Below are 20,642 nucleotides of genomic sequence, written 5' to 3' on the forward strand. Positions count from 1 at the left end.
TCACATACCTTGGTATTGTTCCAAAGCTAGTCGGTATTGAGACAGTCAGGACCCCGACAAGCGGTATGTTAACCGCATACCCCCCGCCCACTGGTTACAGCATAAAGGTAAGGTCTGTTAGAATGGAACAGGCACAGCCAAAGCTGCGGACTCACTAATTTGTAAACACACTCTTTCAAGATGAGAGCGTAAACATACTCACTAATATATTTTTCTTTACAGGTGCCACATTTATTATTTTCATTCTAGCGCTCGTTTCTCCTTAAATGTTAATTATTACATATTGAGCTGCTTCACATAGATATAGCACAGTGCACATAGTCATCATTTTTTACACACCTGCCTAAAACTTTTGCACAGTACTGTATATAAAAAAACAACAACAAAAATTGTGTGCTTTGGAATTCATCCAGTTTTGCTGGTTTGAGAAAATGATAATTGTAGTATTATGCCCCATATAGCTATGAGGACAAGTCATATGATGAGAGAGAGCCAAGCAAACATGAAGTCTGTATTTGTCTTGCCTAAGGTGGTTCATAGCAATGCTTTCATATTATTAATGGGTTTCTGGCTGCCTTGACCTCATTTGTCCCCACTGGTTCAATATGACCTGAAGCACTAGCTACTGTATATATATTTACATAGAAATCAGTTAAGTTAGAGAAGCTCACATTGTCCCCTGTGGTGTCCTGGCTGCCTACATCATTTGTGAAGGTAAGACATGAGACTTGTGTCCTTTTGGTAGGAGATAAAGCTGCTAATTTACCTGCATGCAATTCATCTGATAAAGGACCTGATTCATGTTTGTAAGTAAAGCAAATTAACAACAACTGCACTGCAGGTGGGGCAGATGTAACATGTGCAGAGAGAGTTAGATTTGGGTGGGTTATTTTGTTTCTGTGCAGGGTAAATACTGGCTGCTTTATTTTTACACTGCTATCTAGATTTCAGGTTGAACACACCCCACCCAACTCTAACTCTCTCTGCACATGTTACATCTGCCCCACTTGCAGTGCAACATGGTTTTGCCCAGTTGCTTGATAATTTGCTTTACTTACAAACATGAATCAGGCCCTAGGTTTTTTTTAGCTGTAAATGTATTGTGTAATATGGTTTGCAATTTTTCATTATGTTGTTATTGCGTATATCTGCATAGAGTAATTTGCAAGGGGCAAAAAGGTGTTTAAAAAATAGCTGTCATGGCACTAGGAGGTTGTTGATTTAGGTCAGGACTCCTTGGGCTAGGCTAACTGTATGTGCTGGAGTGTGAGTAAAGCTGGATGGCTTAATAATGCTACTCATCATGCAGCCCACTGGAAGTGGTAGCAGGAGACTGATAATGCAGAGGAAGTCAGAAGGACATTTACTTATGCTGGCCATACAGTTGTGCAATGCCCCACGACGCGACATCGCGGGGCATCGCACCGGCAGTTCAGGTGCGATGAAATCGCACCTGTGCTGCCAAAGTGATTACCATGCGATCATGCGATAGATCGCATGGTAATCACGTGATGGGCACGTCACCGCAGAGTGGGAGTGGCCACTGGCCACTCCTGGCGGGTGCCCATCACACATCGCAGTGCGATATATCTCATGTGTGTTTAAAACCACATGCGATCGCACTGCGATGCGAGAAATATTAAGTGCAGCACATAATATCTTGAGAAGCGATATTCGACCGGCGTGACCGCGCATCGCGTCTCAAGGTACTAAAATGTGCATACAATCCTTCGATTTCTCTCACAGATGAGGTCGAAATCGAAGGATAGCACCGATTATATCATAAGTGTATGGGCACCATAAGATGCAGACTAGCAGGATAGCTTATTACTGTAGAAGATTAGCAGTATTTGCCAGTAGCTGGAAGATTTACAGGCATACACTGGAGCAGTCTGCAGGAGCACAGCTGGAGCAGTCTGCAGGAATATACTGGAACAGGGTCCTAAAAGCACAACTGGACCAGTCTGCAGAAATATACTGGAACTGGGTGCTGGAAGTTCAACTGGAGCAGTCTGCAGAAATATACTGGAACTGGGTGCTGGAAGTTCAACTGGAGCAGTCTGCGGAATTATACAGGAACTGGGTGTTGTAGCACAACCAGAGAAGGAATATACTGGAACTGGGTACTAAAGCAGGCTATATTTTTATGTTCAATGTGTAATTAAGGTTGTGGTATGAGAGTAGGATAAGGATGTATTACCTCACATTTCTGAAGACAAGCAAGTAGTTTCACATGTATTGCACATTATAGATTCAATGTTTATATGACTATTTAAAAATTACTCTGTGCTGATATTTATTATGGTATATTTAATTTATTCTAGATAAGACTGCTGAAATTAATATCACATTATTTTATAGATGTCCGTATTATCTTAGATGGGCATAGTATTTTTTGTGAAGCAATATATTACATTGAAGTGTTATTTTTTCAATTCATTGGACAGATTGTCACCATATTCTCCAGCCAACTACATCAGACATGGCAGTTCAGTTATTCATAAAGAAGGAATTCTCGTCAGTTTATCATAAATACATGATCCCAGTCTCCAATAATATAATGGATATGATTTTAACTTACGTGAAAGATAAAGTAAGTATAGGCTGCCAATGTACATTATTTATTGAATGTGTTCCACACTGTGTGCATGGACACTTATCTAATACATGACACATTTTATTATTACTTTGTGTGGGACAAAATATTTTACTGTCTGTGAAAGTAGTTGTATAATAGATTAGCACACTTTTGGATGCTCAGATGCATGTACAACACTTAGGGGCTTAAGTACAAAAACAGAACTCAGTTCAAAGTATGTAGGCACAGTCATCCAAGGCGGGATGTAATAGGATGCGATTTGCATGTGCAATTTAAAATCGCACATTTCAGATTTGCGGGTTTTCTTTTTAGAAAATCGATAATGCAATAGGGTGTGATTTTTAGCTCTAAAACAGATATCGCATGCGATTGTTTGTGATTTTTTAAAACATGCCTTTTCAGTAATAAAAACGTGTTTTTTAAAACATGTTTTCATTACTTTGTGCACTTACCCAGACGCATGCATAGATTAGTGTGATCTGTGCATGCTTCTGTATGGAACAGTAAAGAAATAGTTACAAAAATGTTAAAAAATGATGTGCAGGTGCCCCCCAAAAGTATAACCAGCCAGGAGCTCTTTGAGCCGTTCCTGGTTGCAAAAATGTGGGAATAAAATTGACTAGGTGTTCCCCATATTTAAACAACCAGCACCAGGCTCTTGGACTGGTCCTGGTTCCAAAAATACGGGAGACAAAAGAGGTAGGGGTCCCCATATTTTGAAAACCAGCTCTCCACTAGCCAGGGAGGTGACGTTGCAGCTGGGGAACACTTTTATGTAGGTCCCTGCAGCCGCAGCATAACAACCCCTCAACTAATCACACCTGGCTGGGGTTCCCTGGGGGAGTGGGGACCCCTAAAATAAAGTAGTGCCCCCCTCCAGGCACCCAAGGGTCAGGGGTGAAGCCAGAGGCTGTCCCTGGCATCTCTGGGCGGTGGGTGCCAGGCTGATAGCCATAGTGTTTGTCAAAAAGATTATTGTCTTTTGCTGTAGAACTACAAGTCCCAGCAAGCCTCCCCTGCATGCTGGTACTTGGAGAACCACAAGTACCAGCATGTGGGTCATTAAAAGGCCTGCTGGTACCTGTCGTTCCACAACAAAAGAAATACCCGAAAAAAACACAAGACACACACACAGTGATAGTTACATTTTATTTACACATACATGCACACTTACACATTCACACAAACTTACCTAGTGTACCATGAAGCCCCCTGGTACCTTTGTTAAGTAGAGTCCATGGGTACCTCTAAATAAATATTTTATACTCACATAATCCTGTGTTGATCGGTCCTCTTTGTTCCAAGTATGTATTCCAGGAGTTAAAAAAACCCTGCCACTAACCCGAACCAGCGGACAGGTAGAAGTGTATGTGCTCCATTCATTACTATGGTGGGAGCCGCTAAACTGCTGAAACCACAAGGGTCAGCCCCAGTTGATCTTGTGGTTAGAAAGGAAATCACAAGGTCAATTGGGGCTGACTCTTGTGTTTTCAGCAATTTAGCGGCGCCCAGCATAGTAATGAATGGAGCACAGCATCTCCATTCATTACAATGGGCAAGCCGCGATTGGCTGGTCCCTGGGATTACAGAGCCAATCAGTAAGCTGCTGCTATGGCAGACGCTCCTCATTGGCTGGGGGGTCCCTGTAATGATATTAGTATCATGGGATGACCCCATTCACATAGTAGAAGTGTATGTGTAAACATACACTTCTACGTGTCCGCTGGTTCGGGTTGTCGCAGTTTTTTTTAACCCCTGGGATTCCTACTTGGAACGAAGAGGACCGATCAACACAGAATTAGGTGAGTATAAAATATTTATTTACAGCAACCCATGTACTCTACTTGACAAGGGGACCAAGGGGCTCCGTGGGACACTAGGTAAGTATGTGAGAATGTGTGAGTGTGCATGTATTTGTAAATAAAATATTACTATCACGGTGTACCAGTAGGCAGGGGAGGCTTACTGGGACTTGTAGTTCCACAGCAAAAGACAATATTCATTTTTTACAAACTAGGGACAGCCTCCGGCTTCATCCCTGGCCCTTGGGTGCCTGGAGGGGGGACCCCTTTATTATAGGGGCCTCCACTTCCCCAGGGAACACAGCAAGGGGTGACTAGCTGGGGGGTGTGATGCTGTGGCCGCAGGGACCTATACAAAAAAGTGTCCCCCAGCTGCGGCATCACCTCCCTGGCTAGTGGAACCCGGTGCTGGATTTAAAAATACGGGGACCCCTACGTCTTTTCTCCCCCATATTTTTGGAACCAGGACCAGTCCAAGAGCTCGGTGCTGGTTGTTTAAATATGGGGAACCCCTAATCAATTCTTTTGCAGTATTTCTGCAACCAGGACCGTCTCAAAGAGCCTGGGGCTGGTTATGCTTTTGGGGGGCCTACATTTTTTTTATTTTTAACAATTTTTTACTTTTCCATACAGAAGCTGACTGATCTGTGCATGCTTCTGTCAGTCTCACCAGCTGGAAGCTGCTCTGTCCCTGGATGCGATAATTGATACATCCGTGCAATGTAATCAATTATCGGATTGCGGATTGGGTCGATTTTATCACCTCACATTCACATTTGATGATGTGGTTGGTGATAAATCGGCCCCTATATATCTATCTGTATACATACTGTATATAGAAAATATAATAGAAATATATACAGTACTGTATATTTGCTATGTAACTGTGGGGTGACACCCTTCGCGTCAACACTGTGTGGTGCACCATTACTTGTTGAGTTTGCCGGTTGCTAAGCAACGCAGGTACTGGTGGCGTGTACGTCACTTCCTGGTGATGGTGCAGAGCGGTGCCACACTGGTGCTGGTTGCTGGGAGACTCACTTCTCGTTGCCGAGCAACGCGGGGATCAGCATCATGTGCGTCATTTCCGGGTGACGTCACAATGTTGCGCTGGGAGACACGAGTGGATTGTCTGATGGCGGGAAAGCTGGGAGCATCTGGCGACAGGTGAGCACAATGTGTTGATAATTAGTTAGGTTATATAAAGTTGTGTATGTGGCATTACAGAGTGGATTCTACCCTGATGCCTGAAACGGCCGTTCGTTGGGAAGGAGATTGTTCCCCAGGCTATGCTGGAGCTTTAATACTGATAAGTATTGGTCATTTCTTTGCTCACATGCTGCTTATTCAAGATTGGTATTACTTTAAATGAAGTGCTGGTTCTACTTCACTATAGCCCCTGCTGGAGCCTCATGGTGAGGACTATTGAATATAAAAAATTTTCAACCGGGCACCCAAGGATAAAAGAAAGGAATTAGTGATGTGCGGTTTCACATATATATATATATATATATATATATATATATATAAATGATGGAAGTCAGAGCAATGTATGCTCAAGACAGACACGGCACTCCAGGACTACTAATAAAGATATTTAATGATTCAGCTTATACAACAACCTGCATACCATCCAGTCCAAGGTACATATATCCGCAAGGACCAGTGGCGCGATGTGTGTAATCAAAGCACAAGCATATTACAATGCGGCATTTCGGACCATGCAAGGCCCTTCATCAGGTAATGCTGGTGCTGGCAACAGACGGTCAAACAAACATACAACAAATAACTTACCTATATAGCGTCCCCATGCCGGCGTCCTCGGTCCAGGAGCAGCGTGGAACTTCCGGTCAGGGTTAGACGCCTGAATGATGACATCATCGGGAAGCGGCGGTAACCACAGCAACCCGACGCTCGGCGTCACAGACGCTGTTCCCGGCTGTGTTGCCTGGCAGGGGGAGGCCATATACTGAAAAAACATTTAGCAAAGTGTGAAAAACCAAAACAGGGGAAAATCCACTTGAAAAAAAGAAGATTAAAGTGCTAATGTGCCAGGGTGAGCCATGCTCTAATGGCTCCATCCTGAAAAACACTACTAATCACATCATCATACAATAAAAGCTGACATTTGAACGAGGAAAGCTAATGCATCATGGTACATGCACAAAAATAAATGGTGTCTGTGTGGATACCATATGTACCTCCCAAAGCATTTAATCTAAACCCTCATTCAGACCTCACCTAATCTTAGCTTATTCTTCAAGTAAATGAGTAAGAACTATTTGTATTGTAGATAGTTCCAATTAATCTTCTCATTAAGTCCTAAAGGATGCAATGTATTTAACCTAATGATCCACTTGGCCTCTAGTCTATGAAGGGCTAACACTCTATCACCTCCTCTAGGTAATTCAGGAATGTGATCAATGATCTGATAACGAAGCTCTGATAATGTATGAGCTTTTTCGCAACAATGTCTGGACACTGGTTGTTCATTGAAATTACCTGCTAATGCCTGACTAATATTAGAACGATGAAGAGCCATTCTTTCCCGTAAAGTACGGGTAGTCAGACCCACATACATTAATTTGCAAGGACAGATAATAAAATAAATTATAAATCTAGTCATGCAATTTAAGACATGTTTGATGTTAAATTTGTGTTTGGTAACAGGATGGCTAAACGATGATCCTGTGATAAGAGCTGAGCATGTAATGCAGGACGGGCACCTATAACAGACTGGTTTTTTCACTGATCCAAAGATGCCTGGTTTAGGGGTATAGTTGGTAATGTCAGATTTAACTAACATATCACGCAAATTGCGGCCCCGTTTATAACTCGTCGTGACCTGTGTGTTCTGAAAACACGGTAGGGATTTATCTGTCTTGATTATAGGCCACAATGCTTTGCTGGCACGGGGTATGACAGGACTGGCTGTGGAATATCTCGTGGACCAAATGAACTTATCCTGCTCATCTTTCTTCTCAGCTGGTTCCTGGAGTATAATCATCCGATCTTGACTTAAAACACGATCCTTAGCTACTCTCAAATCCCTCATATTATATCTCCGACTGCAAAACTTATTGACAACCTTTTCTAAGGCCTCATCTAGCTGTTCAAGATCTCTAGTGATGCGAGCCACCCTGAGCATTTGAGAATAGGGCAATCCCTTCTTTAATGCCACTGGGTGGTGACTACTAGCATCAAGAAGTGAATTCCTATCTGTGTCTTTATAGAACACTGTGGTACTCAATGTACCGTTTTTCAGATGGACTGTAACATCCTAATAATCAATTTGATCAGGTTTACACACAGCTGTAAACTTGATAGGGCCAGGCATCTGATTAATGCTATGCATCATTTCCTGAAACGAGACAGCATTGCCCTTCCATAACATAAATACATCGTCTATATATCTAGTGAACTAAATAATGTTATCACTGTATATAGCATTTTCAAAAATTAATTTCTGTTCTTGATCGAACATAAATACATTGGCATATGCCGGTGCCACACTACTGCCCATGGCACAGCCAGCTCGCTGTAAATAAAACATACCGTTGAACAAGAAATAATTTTTTGGTAAGGACCAACTCTAATAATCTAAGGAATAAGATTTTATCCAAACCAAAATCAACATCAAGATTGCTAATAAATCTATCCATGGCGTCTAACCCCTCTCTATGTGGGATAGAGGTATAGAGGGAGGTGACGTCCATGGTGCACAATAACGTATCATCTGGCAATCCATCAAACTCTCTGATCTTTTTCAGGAACGTAGTAGTGTCCTTCAGGTAAGTATGTCGTGTGATCACATGAGGTTGGAGGAGGGCATCCAAGAATTCTGCTGTCGGCTGGTATAAAGTTACCCTAGCCGACACAATAGGGCGACCCGGGGGATTGACAAGGCTCTTGTGAACCTTAGGCAGTGTATATAGACAAGGAATGATGGGGTTCTTAGGGATCAATGCATCCTTGAGCTTGAGGTCCAGCAATTTATCTGAAACCGCCTGGTCTAAAATCGTGTTAAGTTCTTTCTGAAATCTATTAGTCGGATCATTCTCTAATTGAATGTAAGTATCGGTGCAAGCCAGTTGTCTCATGATCTCCTGGACGTACTGTACTCTATCTTGCAGTACAATACCCCCACCCTTATCTGCCGGGCGGATTATGATGGATGAATCTTGACTCAGATCTTTCAAAGCTTTCCGTTGGTCATATGATAAGTTGTTATAAATAGGTTGTGGAGTACTGATGAACCTGTTAACTGAGTCGTCCATCAACCGTCCAAACGTTTTTATTGATGCATTGTGGGAAATGGGATCAAATTTAGAGATATGATATTTCCGAATAATATGATTAGCTAGGTCAGATTGTGATTGGCTGCTTGTGTGTTGATAAAATTCTCTTAGACGTAACTTCCTATTCATCTGATGCATATCGGCCTGCCACTCAAAGGGATTATGGTAATTGGTAGGGACAAAAGAAAGTCCTTTGTTCAGTACTTCTTCCTCAAAAGATGTTAAATGTCTTGAAGATAAATTAAAGATCAAGTTTTCTTGGACTTGTTTCCTTTTGTTGTCCCTTTGGTTTTGTCCACCCCGTCTCGTGGGCTTGGACCAGCCTCTGCCCTGGCCCTGGTGGTAGCCCCTAAAGGGGGACGTTTAGCAGAAAGAGCATCATCTGAGTCCGCGACCACAAAGTCGCTGTCGCTGTTTGATGAATAATGTCCTTTATCAGGGCGTTGTCGGATTGTGCTGCGTGATTGAGCTCTATAGTTGGACTTAGCGGAGTCCGTACCCGTCAGCCATCTATAGACTTGAAAATCCTCATAGTCGATTTGCGCCACCTGAAGTTTTGATTTCTTAAATTTGAGCAATTCTTTTCTGTGATTTTCTATTTGTTGCGTCAATTTAGCCCAGGTGGCTGCGTGGCTCTGGTCAGATATGATCGCTGCATGTGTAGAATTCAGAGCCTCAATCTTGGACTTCGCAACTTGTAGTTCACGGCCTGACTCCTCTATGACGAGAAGCATCAAGTCGAAGCTGCATTTATTCAATACAGAGATCCAACGACGACAGAACTCAGGATTGGTCCTCCCTATTGTCGGGGTATTGCGGACCCGAAAGCCCCGCGGGATCAATTTTTGCCTGAAATAATCTGACAAGGTGGAGCCGTGCAATAGATAGTCCGTCTCTCGTTTTTTCAAACGTAATAACTGTTTAAATACATCATCAACTGTATCATCCAAAGCCTCCGGCACACAATCCTCAGCGAATAAAATGCGGTCAGCTTGTGCTTTACTAAAGCTCAGTGTATCACAAATCTGTGATGATGTATCCATAGATGGACCGGCCTCCACTCTGTCCATGTCAGCAACTTCCATGTAAGGGATAATTTCCACCAATAGTGGTCATAAATCACAAATGCCAAAATGTGGAAAAAGATTTAAATATCGGTAGGTGCCTTGATACATAGGGGTATACCCCCAATCAAATACAGTATCCAAATAATCCGGCACTCTTGTTAATGTCCAGCTGCCTGGGTGCCATTGTCAAACATTGTACAAATGATGGGAGTCAGAGCAATGTATGCTCAAGACAGACACGGCACTCCAGGACTACTAATAAAGATATTTAATGATCCAGCTTATACAACAACCTGCATACCATCCAGTCCAAGGTACATATATCCGCAAGGACCAGTGGCGCGATGTGTGTAATCAAAGCACAAGCATATTGCAATGCGGCATTTCGGACCATGCAAGGCCCTTCATCAGGTAATGCTTGTGCTGGCAACAGACGGTCAAACAAACATATAACAAATAACTTACCTATATAGCGTCCCCATGCCGGCGTCCTCGGTCCAGGAGCAGCGTGGAACTTCCGGTCAGGGTTAGACGCCTGAATGATGACATCATCGGGAAGCGGCGGTAACCACAGCAACCCGACGCTTGGAGTCACAGACGCTGTTCCCGGCTGTGTTGCCTGGCAGGGGGAGGCCATATACTGAAAAAACATTTAGCAAAGTGTGAAAAACCAAAACAGGGGAAAATCCACTTGAAAAAAAGAAGATTAAAGTGCTAATGTGCCAGGGTGAGCCATGCTCTAATGGCTCCATCCTGAAAAACACTACTAATCACTACTAATCACTACTAATCACATCATCATACAATAAAAGCTGACATTATAACAACTTATCATATGACCAACGGAAAGCTTTGAAAGATCTGTGTCAAGATTCATCCATCATAATCCGCCCGGCAGATAAGGGTGGGGGTATTGTACTGCAAGATAGAGTACAGTACGTCCAGGAGATCATGAGACAACTGGCTTGCACCGATACTTACATTTAATTAGAGAATGATCCGACTAATAGATTTCAGAAAGAACTTAACACGATTTTAGACCAGGCGGTTTCAGATAAATTGCTGGACCTCAAGCTCAAGGATGCATTGATCCCTAAGAACCCCATCATTCCTTGCCTATATACACTGCCTAAGGTCCACAAGAGCCTTGTCAATCCCCCGGGTCGCCCTATTGTGTCGGCTAGGGGATCTTTATACCAGCCGACAGCAGAATTCTTGGATGCCCTCCTCCAACCTCATGTGATCACACGACATACTTACCTGAAGGACACTACTACGTTCCTGAAAAAGATCAGAGAGTTTGATGGATTGCCAGATGATACGTTATTGTGCACCATGGACGTCACCTCCCTCTATACCTCTATCCCACATAGAGAGGGGTTAGACGCCATGGATAGATTTATTAGCAATCTTGATGTTGATTTTGGCTTGGATAAAATCTTATTCCTTAGATTATTAGAGTTGGTCCTTACCAAAAAATTATTTCTTGTTCAACGGTACGTTTTATTTACAGCGAGCTGGCTGTGCCATGGGCAGTAGTGTGGCACCGGCATATGCCAATGTATTTATGCTCGATCAAGAACAGAAATTAATTTTTGAAAATGCTATATACAGTGATAACATTATTTGGTTCACTAGATATATAGACGATGTATTTATGTTATGGAAGGGCAATGCTGTCTCGTTTCAGGAAATGATGCATAGCATTAATCAGATGCCTGGCCCTATCAAGTTTACAGCTGTGTGTAAACCTGATCAAATTGATTATTAGGATGTTACAGTCCATCTGAAAAACGGTACATTGAGTACCACAGTGTTCTATAAAGACACAGATAGGAATTCACTTCTTGATGCTAGTAGTCACCACCCAGTGGCATTAAAGAAGGGATTGCCCTATTCTCAAATGCTCAGGGTGGCTCGCATCACTAGTGATCTTGAACAGCTAGATGAGGCCTTAGAAAAGGTTGTCAATTAGTTTTGCAGTCGGGGATATAATATGAGGGATTTGAGAGTAGCTAAGGATCGTGTTTTAAGTCAAGATCGGATGATTATACTCCAGGAACCAGCTGAGAAGAAAGATGAGCAGAATAAGTTCATTTGGTCCACGAGATATTCCACAGCCAGTCCTGTCATACCCCGTGCCAGCAAAGCATTGTGGCCTATAATCAAGACAGATAAATCCCTACCGTGTTTTCAGAACACACAGGTCATGACGAGTTATAAACGGGGCCGCAATTTGCGTGATATGTTAGTTAAATCTGACATTACCAACTATACCCCTAAACCAGGCATCTTTGGATCAGTGAAAAAACCAGGCTGTTATAGGTGCCCGTCCTGCATTACATGCTCAGCTCTTATCACAGGATCATCGTTTAGCCATCCTGTTACCAAACACAAATTTAACATCAAACATGTCTTAAATTGCACGACTAGATTTATAATTTATTTTATTATCTGTCCTTGCAAATTAATGTATGTGGGTCTGACTACCCGTACTTTACGGGAAAGAATGGCTCTTCATCGTTCTAATATTAGTCAGGCATTAGCAGGTAATTTCAATGAACAACCAGTGTCCGGACATTGTTGCGAAAAAGCTCATACATTATCAGAGCTTCGTTATCAGATCATTGATCACATTCCTGAATTACCTAGAGGAGGTGATAGAGTGTTAGCCCTTCATAGACTAGAGGCCAAGTGGATCATTAGGTTAAATACATTGCATCCTTTAGGACTTAATGAGAAGATTAATTGGAACTATCTACAATACAAATAGTTCTTACTCATTTACTTGAAGAATAAGATAAGATTAGGTGAGGTCTGAATGAGGGTTGAGGGTTTAGATTAAATGCTTTGGGAGGTACATATGGTATCCACACAGACACCATTTATTTTTGTGCATGTACCATGATGCATTAGCTTTCCTCGTTCAAATGTCAGCTTTTATTGTATGATGATGTGATTAGTAGTGTTTTTCAGGATGGAGCCATTAGAGCATGGCTCACCCTGGCACATTAGCACTTTAATCTTCTTTTTTTCAAGTGGATTTTCCCCTGTTTTGGTTTTTCACACTTTGCTAAATGTTTTTTCAGTATATGGCCTCCCCCTGCCAGGCAACACAGCCGGGAACAGCGTCTGTGACTCCGAGCGTCGGGTTGCTGTGGTTACCGCCGCTTCCCGATGATGTCATCATTCAGGCGTCTAACCCTGACCGGAAGTTCCACACTGCTCCTGGACCGAGGACGCCGGCATGGGGACGCTATATAGGTAAGTTATTTGTTGTATGTTTGTTTGACCGTCTGTTGCCAGCACCAGCATTACCTGATGAAGGGCCTTGCATGGTCCGAAATGCCGCATTGTAATATGCTTGTGCTTTGATTACACACATCGCGCCACTGGTCCTTGCGGATATATGTACCTTGGACTGGATGGTATGCAGGTTGTTGTATAAGCTGGATCATTAAATATCTTTATTAGTAGTCCTGGAGTGCCGTGTCTGTCTGTCTTGAGCATACATTGCTCTGACTCCCATCATTTGTACAATGTTTGACAATGGCACCCAGGCAGCTGGACATTAACAAGAGTGCCGGATTATTTGGATACTATATATATATATATATATATATATATATATACATGCAGAGAATGGCACAGCACTCCAAGGCGGCTTTGAAAATAATCACTCAGACAGCAGGGATACAGCAACGTTTCAATGTATTAACATTTTCCTCAGGCTTAACAAATACAAAGATAGTACTTACATATATAGCAGACTCTCACCAGGTGCAAGACGCCGTCCTTCCTAATACGGGACAAGTACCCGCCCAGCGGCGTGAACTAGACGTCATCCATGTGCTCCCCATCACCATGGTAACCATATGCAATGCACTTGAACACAGTTTAGCTACAAGAATATCAATCATAGTCCAATATAACTGATCGTGGACCCTGTATAAAACCAATACAAATGGATAAATGCATAATTAGTACAATATAGAGATATCTCCAAACTACGGCAAATATCATGTTTATCTAAAATGACTGAGAGTTAGATATTCATTTAAACCTCGTGGAGCCACAGTGTCCAATCTCTGGATCCACTGGGCTTCCCTCTGTAGCAATTTTAACCCTCGGTTGCCACCTCTTAATGAAGGTAGGATTTGATCGATCATTCTGTATCTGACCGTGGTTAACGGATGGCGTGCAATACTAAAGTGGCGTGCGACAGGCTGTTCACTTTTACCAGTATTAATGGCTGCCTTAATTGCTGACCTATGGGCTGCCATACGTTCCTTAAATGTTCTTTCGGTTTTACCGATATATGACAGCCCACAGGGGCATATCAGTTGGTACACCACAAACCTGGACCCACAAGTGAGTCTATGTTGGATGTGGTAGGTTTTACCTGTATGAGGATGTTGGAATTTGTCACCTGGTATTAAAAACTGGCATGTCGTACATGTACATCTATAGCATCCCTTTCTCATGCCGTAATAAATCGATTGGGGCCTAGGATCATATATATCTGTTCTGACTAAAATGTCATGTAAATTTCTAGTTCTTTTATAACAGGGCATGATTCTAGAATCAGACAACTTCAAATCAGGATCTGACTGTATGATATCCCAATGTTTTTTCACTGAAGTCTTAATAGTTTCACTTACTGCATTGAATTCCTGTACCCAAGGGATACAAGACTCAGATGCTGGATTATTCTGGGGATATAATAGTTGGTGTCTGTCCAATGCCAAAGCCTTAGTTTTAGCTGCTTTGAGCAATGTAGGGTGGTAACCCCGATTTTTAAATTTATCAGACATATTGTCAATTTGCTCCGCCGCTTTTGCTGGATCAGAGGTAATGCGCTTGGCCCTAATGAATTGAGAGTAGGGGAGACCGCGTTTCAGAGGATACGGATGACAACTTTTAAAGTGCAACAGGTTGTTCCTATCTGAAGGTTTTGAAAATAATGATGTTATTAATCTACCATTTTTAACGGTCAATTGAACATCTAGATATTGGATGGTATCTACAGATATTGAGTAGGTAAGTTTAATAGGATGCTCCCTCTGATTGTGGATCTCAATAATAGATGTCAGAGACTCCCTGGAACCTTGCCAGACGACCAATAGGTCATCTATATACCTGCAAAAGAAAATGATGTTTTTGGAAATTTCCGTATCTATAAAAAACAATTCTTCCTCCACACCAAACATATATATGTTTGAATACGATGGGGCCACACTGGACCCCATCGCACACCCTTGTCGCTGCAAGTAAAACTTCCCATCATATAAGAAGTCATTTTTACTTAATGTCATTTCCAATAATTGCACACATAAAGAAATGTCTGGTCCGGCATAATCAGCTTGAGCCCTAAGGAACTGGGCAACGGCCGCCAGACCTCCCTCATGCGGTATAGATGTATATAAACTCTGCACATCAATAGTACAGAGTAATGTATCATCTGCCAATAAAGGTAATTCATCTATCCGCCTTAACAATGTGCTCGTATCCAACAGATAACGAGAATTGCGCTGAATATACGGTTGAAAGATATCATCAAGAAAAATTGCCACTGGTTGGAATAGTGATCCCCTCGCCGATATAATCGGTCGGCCTGGGGGTTTGACCATATTTTTGTGAATTTTGGGTGTAGTATATAGTACAGGAACTACTGGATGAGACGGAATCAACGCATTTCTGATATCTGCTGGAATGAGATTAGACGATACAGCCATATCTAAACAATGTGTTAAATCTCTGGTAAATTGAGCAGTTGGGTCACATGTTAGCTGATAATACGTACAATCATCAGCCAACTGTGATACAATCTCTTGCTTATAATCCTTCAAATTTTGTACCACTAATGCACCACCTTTATCGGCCGGACGAAATACTAAATTCTTGTTAGCCGCCAGTTGAGTAAGTGCCTCCCTTTGACCTTTGGTAAGGTTATCACGAACTGGCAATGGTTTTTCAATCAGCTTATCACAGTCCTGTTCCACCAGCCGCATAAACGTACGTATAGATGCATTGTTTGATTGCGGGTCAAATGTAGATTTGGGAAGAATCTTCTTAAGTTTTTCCGGCATTCGTATAATAGGTGGATTTAAAGTAGGTGTAGCTGGTTGAGACTGTTTAGCAAAAAATTCTTTCAATTTTAAGGTCCTATTCAAATTATATTTTTCTACTTTCCATTGTAGTGGCTGTAGCTTTGGCATCGGGACGAATGATAGCCCTTTAGATAGGACCTCCATCTCTACTTCATTGAAATGCCGCATTGTAATATGCTTGTGCTTTGATTACACACATCGCGCCACTGGTCCTTGCGGATATATGTACCTTGGACTGGATGGTATGCAGGTTGTTGTATAAGCTGGATCATTAAATATCTTTATTAGTAGTCCTGGAGTGCCGTGTCTGTCTGTCTTGAGCATACATTGCTCTGACTCCCATCATTTGTACAATGTTTGACAATGGCACCCAGGCAGCTGGACATTAACAAGAGTGCCGGATTATTTGGATACTATATATATATATATATATATATATATATATATAGTAAAAAAGAGTGAAGGCGCTCTCAATGAGCAGGTATAACAGGTAATTTAATACAATGATAAAAGCTCACATACATCTCAGTTTAAGACAGCCGGCTCACGAACAAATCCATAGTGCCTCCGGATAGCAGCTGGTGAATCGTTCTCTGCCGCTCAATCAGCAAATGGTCTCCTCAGCGTGTATGCTCATGGACTCAGCAACAAACTCCGATCGCTCAGAGCTGTCCTTCCCGGCCACGCCCAACGCGTTTCGTCACTGCCGGACTGTGACGAAACGCGTTGGGCGTGGCCGGGAAGGACAGCTCTGAGCGATCGGAGTTTGTTGCTGAGTCCATGAGCATACACGCTGAGGAGACCATTTGCTGATTGAGCGGCAGAGAACGATTCACCAGCTGCTATCCGGAGGCACTATGGATTTGTTCGTGAGCCGGCTGTCTTAAACTGAGATGTATGTGAGCTTTTATCATTGTATTAAATTACCTGTTATACCTGCTCATTGAGTGCGCCTTCACTCTTTTTTAGTGCACATTGGAACAGTACAGCTGTGGTTACGCTGTTTATTGAAGTGCCAGCACTTGCATCGATTGAACTGTGGACTATAAATCAGGAGAATTAAGGACATTGATTGCACAACCATTCCTGCATTTATATATATATATAGTTATATATAAAATTGTTATATTTGTATTTATTCTATTTACTTTTTTTATTTTATTTTTTTATTTCTGGGTATGAAAGCAAACATTTGATTTAAGTTTCACTATGCATGTGTAAGGCTACCATCATGCATAATGGTCCTGCATATGCATAATCACAGACACTGGAAACAGTGCACTAAGAGGGCAATTCAGAGATGGATGCAACGGTGCATCTGTAAGCAGTGGCCGTGTCTGTCTGGTTTGCGCACTCACAACGGCTGTAGTGTGCATGCGCAACACTTCTCCTTGTGGCCGCATCCTTGCGGCCACATTTGGCCGCATTTGGTGGGGGTGTGGTGGGCCAAACGAGGGGGGTGTTGGCAGCATTTTTGGGGTGGCTGCGTGACATCACACGCATATCCAAAGAAAAAAAATGTACCAGACCACCTGCCAGAGCAGCCAGGCTGCGCAGGCAGGGGTCAACCACAAATCAATGCATCCACAATTAAAATGCAGATGCATCATGAGGTTGCACCACGCATGCAGTATGGCATTGCCCCTTGCTGGGCAGAAACACACACATATATCAGCCCCCATAGGGAAAAAAATAAACATTGGCCTCCACAGGAAAAACACACACATTGCCCCCCCTCACAGGAAAAACACACACATTGGTCCCCCACAGGAAAAACACACACATTGGTCTCCCACAGGAAAACACACACATTGGTCTCCCACAGGAAAACACACACATTGGTCCCCACAAGAAAACACACACACGCACACATTGGCCCCCACAGAAAAAAATAAAGGACATTCATGACCCACACAAGAAAACAATAAAATACACATGCATTGCTCCCACAGAATTTAGGATATGGGAGAATCAACCTGTATCAGGAAGCTGCAAAGATGGAAAACTGTGGACTTGTCATTATGGGATATACAGTAATGCTCGTATTTCTAACAATTCTATTGGAAATACTCAAAAAAGTTAAAATTAAGCCAGCAGGTTTAACAACATTTATAGTAAATATGCTAGTGACATTTGTACTCTATCCAGAAAGTGCAACCATGAGAGTCCTTAAATGGTGTTTGTAAATAAAAGTCTTTACACCCAGGCCCGCCATCAGGGGGGTGCTGTGGGCACAGATGTTCCGGGCCCAGCCTCTCTGACAGGAGGAGAGGGCCTGGGCCGCTCATGCCACCGCGATGCTCCGCCCACTCTTTATTACCATGTTCTTGCACTGTCAAAGTAGGGGGAGAGGACGCTGCAAGCTTCTATTGTAAACGTCCCTCCCAAAATGGCTGCCGCTTCAGAGGAGACAGTTATTAAAGATACTAGAGGAGGCTCCTCTAGTATCTTTAATAACTGTCTCCTCTGAGGCGGCGGCGATTTTGATAGAGACTTTTCAATAGAAGCTTGCAGTGTCCTCTCCCCTCTCTTGTGACAGTGCCAGATCTCGTCATGAAAAGGGGGCGGAGCTACATGGGACCAGGCTGGTACAGCTCTGGCCAGCCTGTGATAGGTAAGTTATGGGAGATTGAGTGGGAAAGACAGTGTGTGTGTGTGTGTGTGTGTGTGTGTGTGTGTGTGTGTGTGTGTGTGTGTGTGTGTGTGCGCATATTTTGTTTGTTATATGTAATTTATTTTCTTTGGGGGGGAGCTGCCTATTTTGCGAGTCCCGGGCCCCAGAATTTTTGATGTCAGCCCTCTTTACACCAATATTACCCCAGGCAGATGAATAGGCAGATTTGCATAAAAATAAATGTTCTATGTGTCTGCATATTTTACAGTTAGCAAATTAGCATTCATGCTTTATGTTTTATTTTATCTCTATGGAACAAGAAGTACGGCACTTCTCAGTTATGTTAAATGGAATTATGTGGAGAATCTATGTAATATGACTATAATAAAAATAAACTGTAATTGTAGGGTGTATTTTCTTTTTATTCAGTGATAACTGTGTGCTCCCATACAGCTGTCAAAGTTAGTAACTTCCCACACGTTACCCTCACTTATACCATCATCTCCTCTTCACCTCCAACAATGGCACCAAACCTTGGTTCAGCCGATGCTACTGATTTGGGTATTATGACTGATGATGCAGCAATGTATATACACCTTATATTCCATGTTCTGCAATGTTTTACACTTTTTCTCTTTTTTTGCTTCTTTTGATCATACTGTTTATGTTTATGTGCTCTGTACGTCACTGCAGAACCCTTGTGGCACCATGTAAGTAAAAAACAGTAATAATAACATATTGAGAGCAGCAAGTGTGCACTAAGTGTATTTTGTCCCTCTCCTTAGCAGAAAGGGAAGTCTCCTGAAATGGCGCTGGATGTTGGCTGTGGGACAGGCCGGTACACTTTGCCTCTAGCTCCTCACTTCAAGAAGGTTCTGGGAATAGACACCAGTGAATCCCAAATTAATTTGGCCAGACAATACGCTTTAGCGGAGAATGCATCCTACATGTGAGTACCATACAGACATTCAACCATCCAGATATCACAAACTATAACAAAACTAAAGAGCATCAATGACATCACAAGTCCTCTCTAGGGTAGGACAAGCTGAGAAGTTACCACTGAAAGATGCCTCTGTGGACCTAGTGAATGCTGGTCTTGCTGCTCATTGGTTCGAGGTTGATAAATTTGTCCATGAAGCAACTAGAGTGCTCAAAACCAATGGCTGCCTTGCTGTCCATGCTTTCCATCCTTACACAGATATTGAATATGGGAATCTGTCAGAAGACCTATCAGCGCTAATGACAGAGGTAAGGCAAAAATATATATCTATATTTTGAAAAATAACTGTAATTGAAATAGAATGCATTGACCGTTAATTTATACTTAAGCATACTGGTGTATTATGAGTAATCTCTTAATTGTGATCATCCTTCATGTACATTTTATTACTGACAGTTTCCATTTATTAAGTTTTTGTATCTACTCTACTAGCCAAGGTCAGAAACTGTCAATGATGTTGGCATGAAGGCCAGAGGTCTTAACTGCAGTCTTCACATGTGAACAGATCATGAACATTTTCATAGGATATATTTGATTTATCAATATTTATGCTGCTAACAGTCACAATGTGAACAGCATAATGTCAATTGTATTAACTTTAAACATGATAGTAAAGCATCATGCTTAAAGTTATAAGGCCATCATTTTCCTTTTGACATTACATTGTCGACATTTTTACTACATCTCGTTTTTATAGGGATTTTAAAGGCTGGTCACTGATTGGATGTACATTTTTTTTTTGCTTTGTGTTTTTAGTTCCTTCATTCCCTTACATGGGTACTAAATGGAGCCTTATATTAGTTGGCAGAAATCATCATAGTTAGACATTTTGATGCTTGTGTTGTATTATGTAGCCCACTCTGCCATGTTGTAAGTACAAAGACACCTGGAGTCTACAAATTTAACTGGAGAAGACTCTATAACAAGGAAACAGTGGTGTGTGGTGGGGTGAGGCAGAGCCTTTCCTGTTATAATAATGTTTGTGAAAGATATTTGACTGTATAAAGTATATGAAAAATACAAATAATATGTTAGACATGCCCTCTTTGTATTATTCTAATCATATTTATAGTCAAAACTCTGGAGCAAAAAGTCTATGGCAGGTGAGGCAGTGCCTATTTCTCTGACGTCCTAGTGGATGCTGGGAAC

The 20,642-nt window shown here is 42.1% G+C and overlaps 1 protein-coding gene across 1 annotated transcript in view; it reads left to right on the plus strand.

Annotated features, from left to right (window-relative positions):
• Positions 1-2,459: 2,459 nt before the first annotated feature.
• The window catches only part of LOC134943361 (putative methyltransferase DDB_G0268948), a 44,254-nt gene continuing 26,071 nt past the window's right edge, over positions 2,460-20,642 (plus strand). Inside the window, exons 1-3 of the mRNA XM_063932252.1 lie at positions 2,460-2,593; positions 19,276-19,439; positions 19,528-19,741. Of these exons, the coding sequence (XP_063788322.1) occupies positions 2,483-2,593; positions 19,276-19,439; positions 19,528-19,741 (489 nt within the window). The 5' untranslated portion in view covers positions 2,460-2,482. The remainder of the gene's footprint in view (positions 2,594-19,275; positions 19,440-19,527; positions 19,742-20,642) is intronic.

The sequence above is a fragment of the Pseudophryne corroboree genome, chromosome 7 (assembly GCF_028390025.1).
Source record: "Pseudophryne corroboree isolate aPseCor3 chromosome 7, aPseCor3.hap2, whole genome shotgun sequence".
Classification (NCBI taxonomy): domain Eukaryota; kingdom Metazoa; phylum Chordata; class Amphibia; order Anura; family Myobatrachidae; genus Pseudophryne; species Pseudophryne corroboree.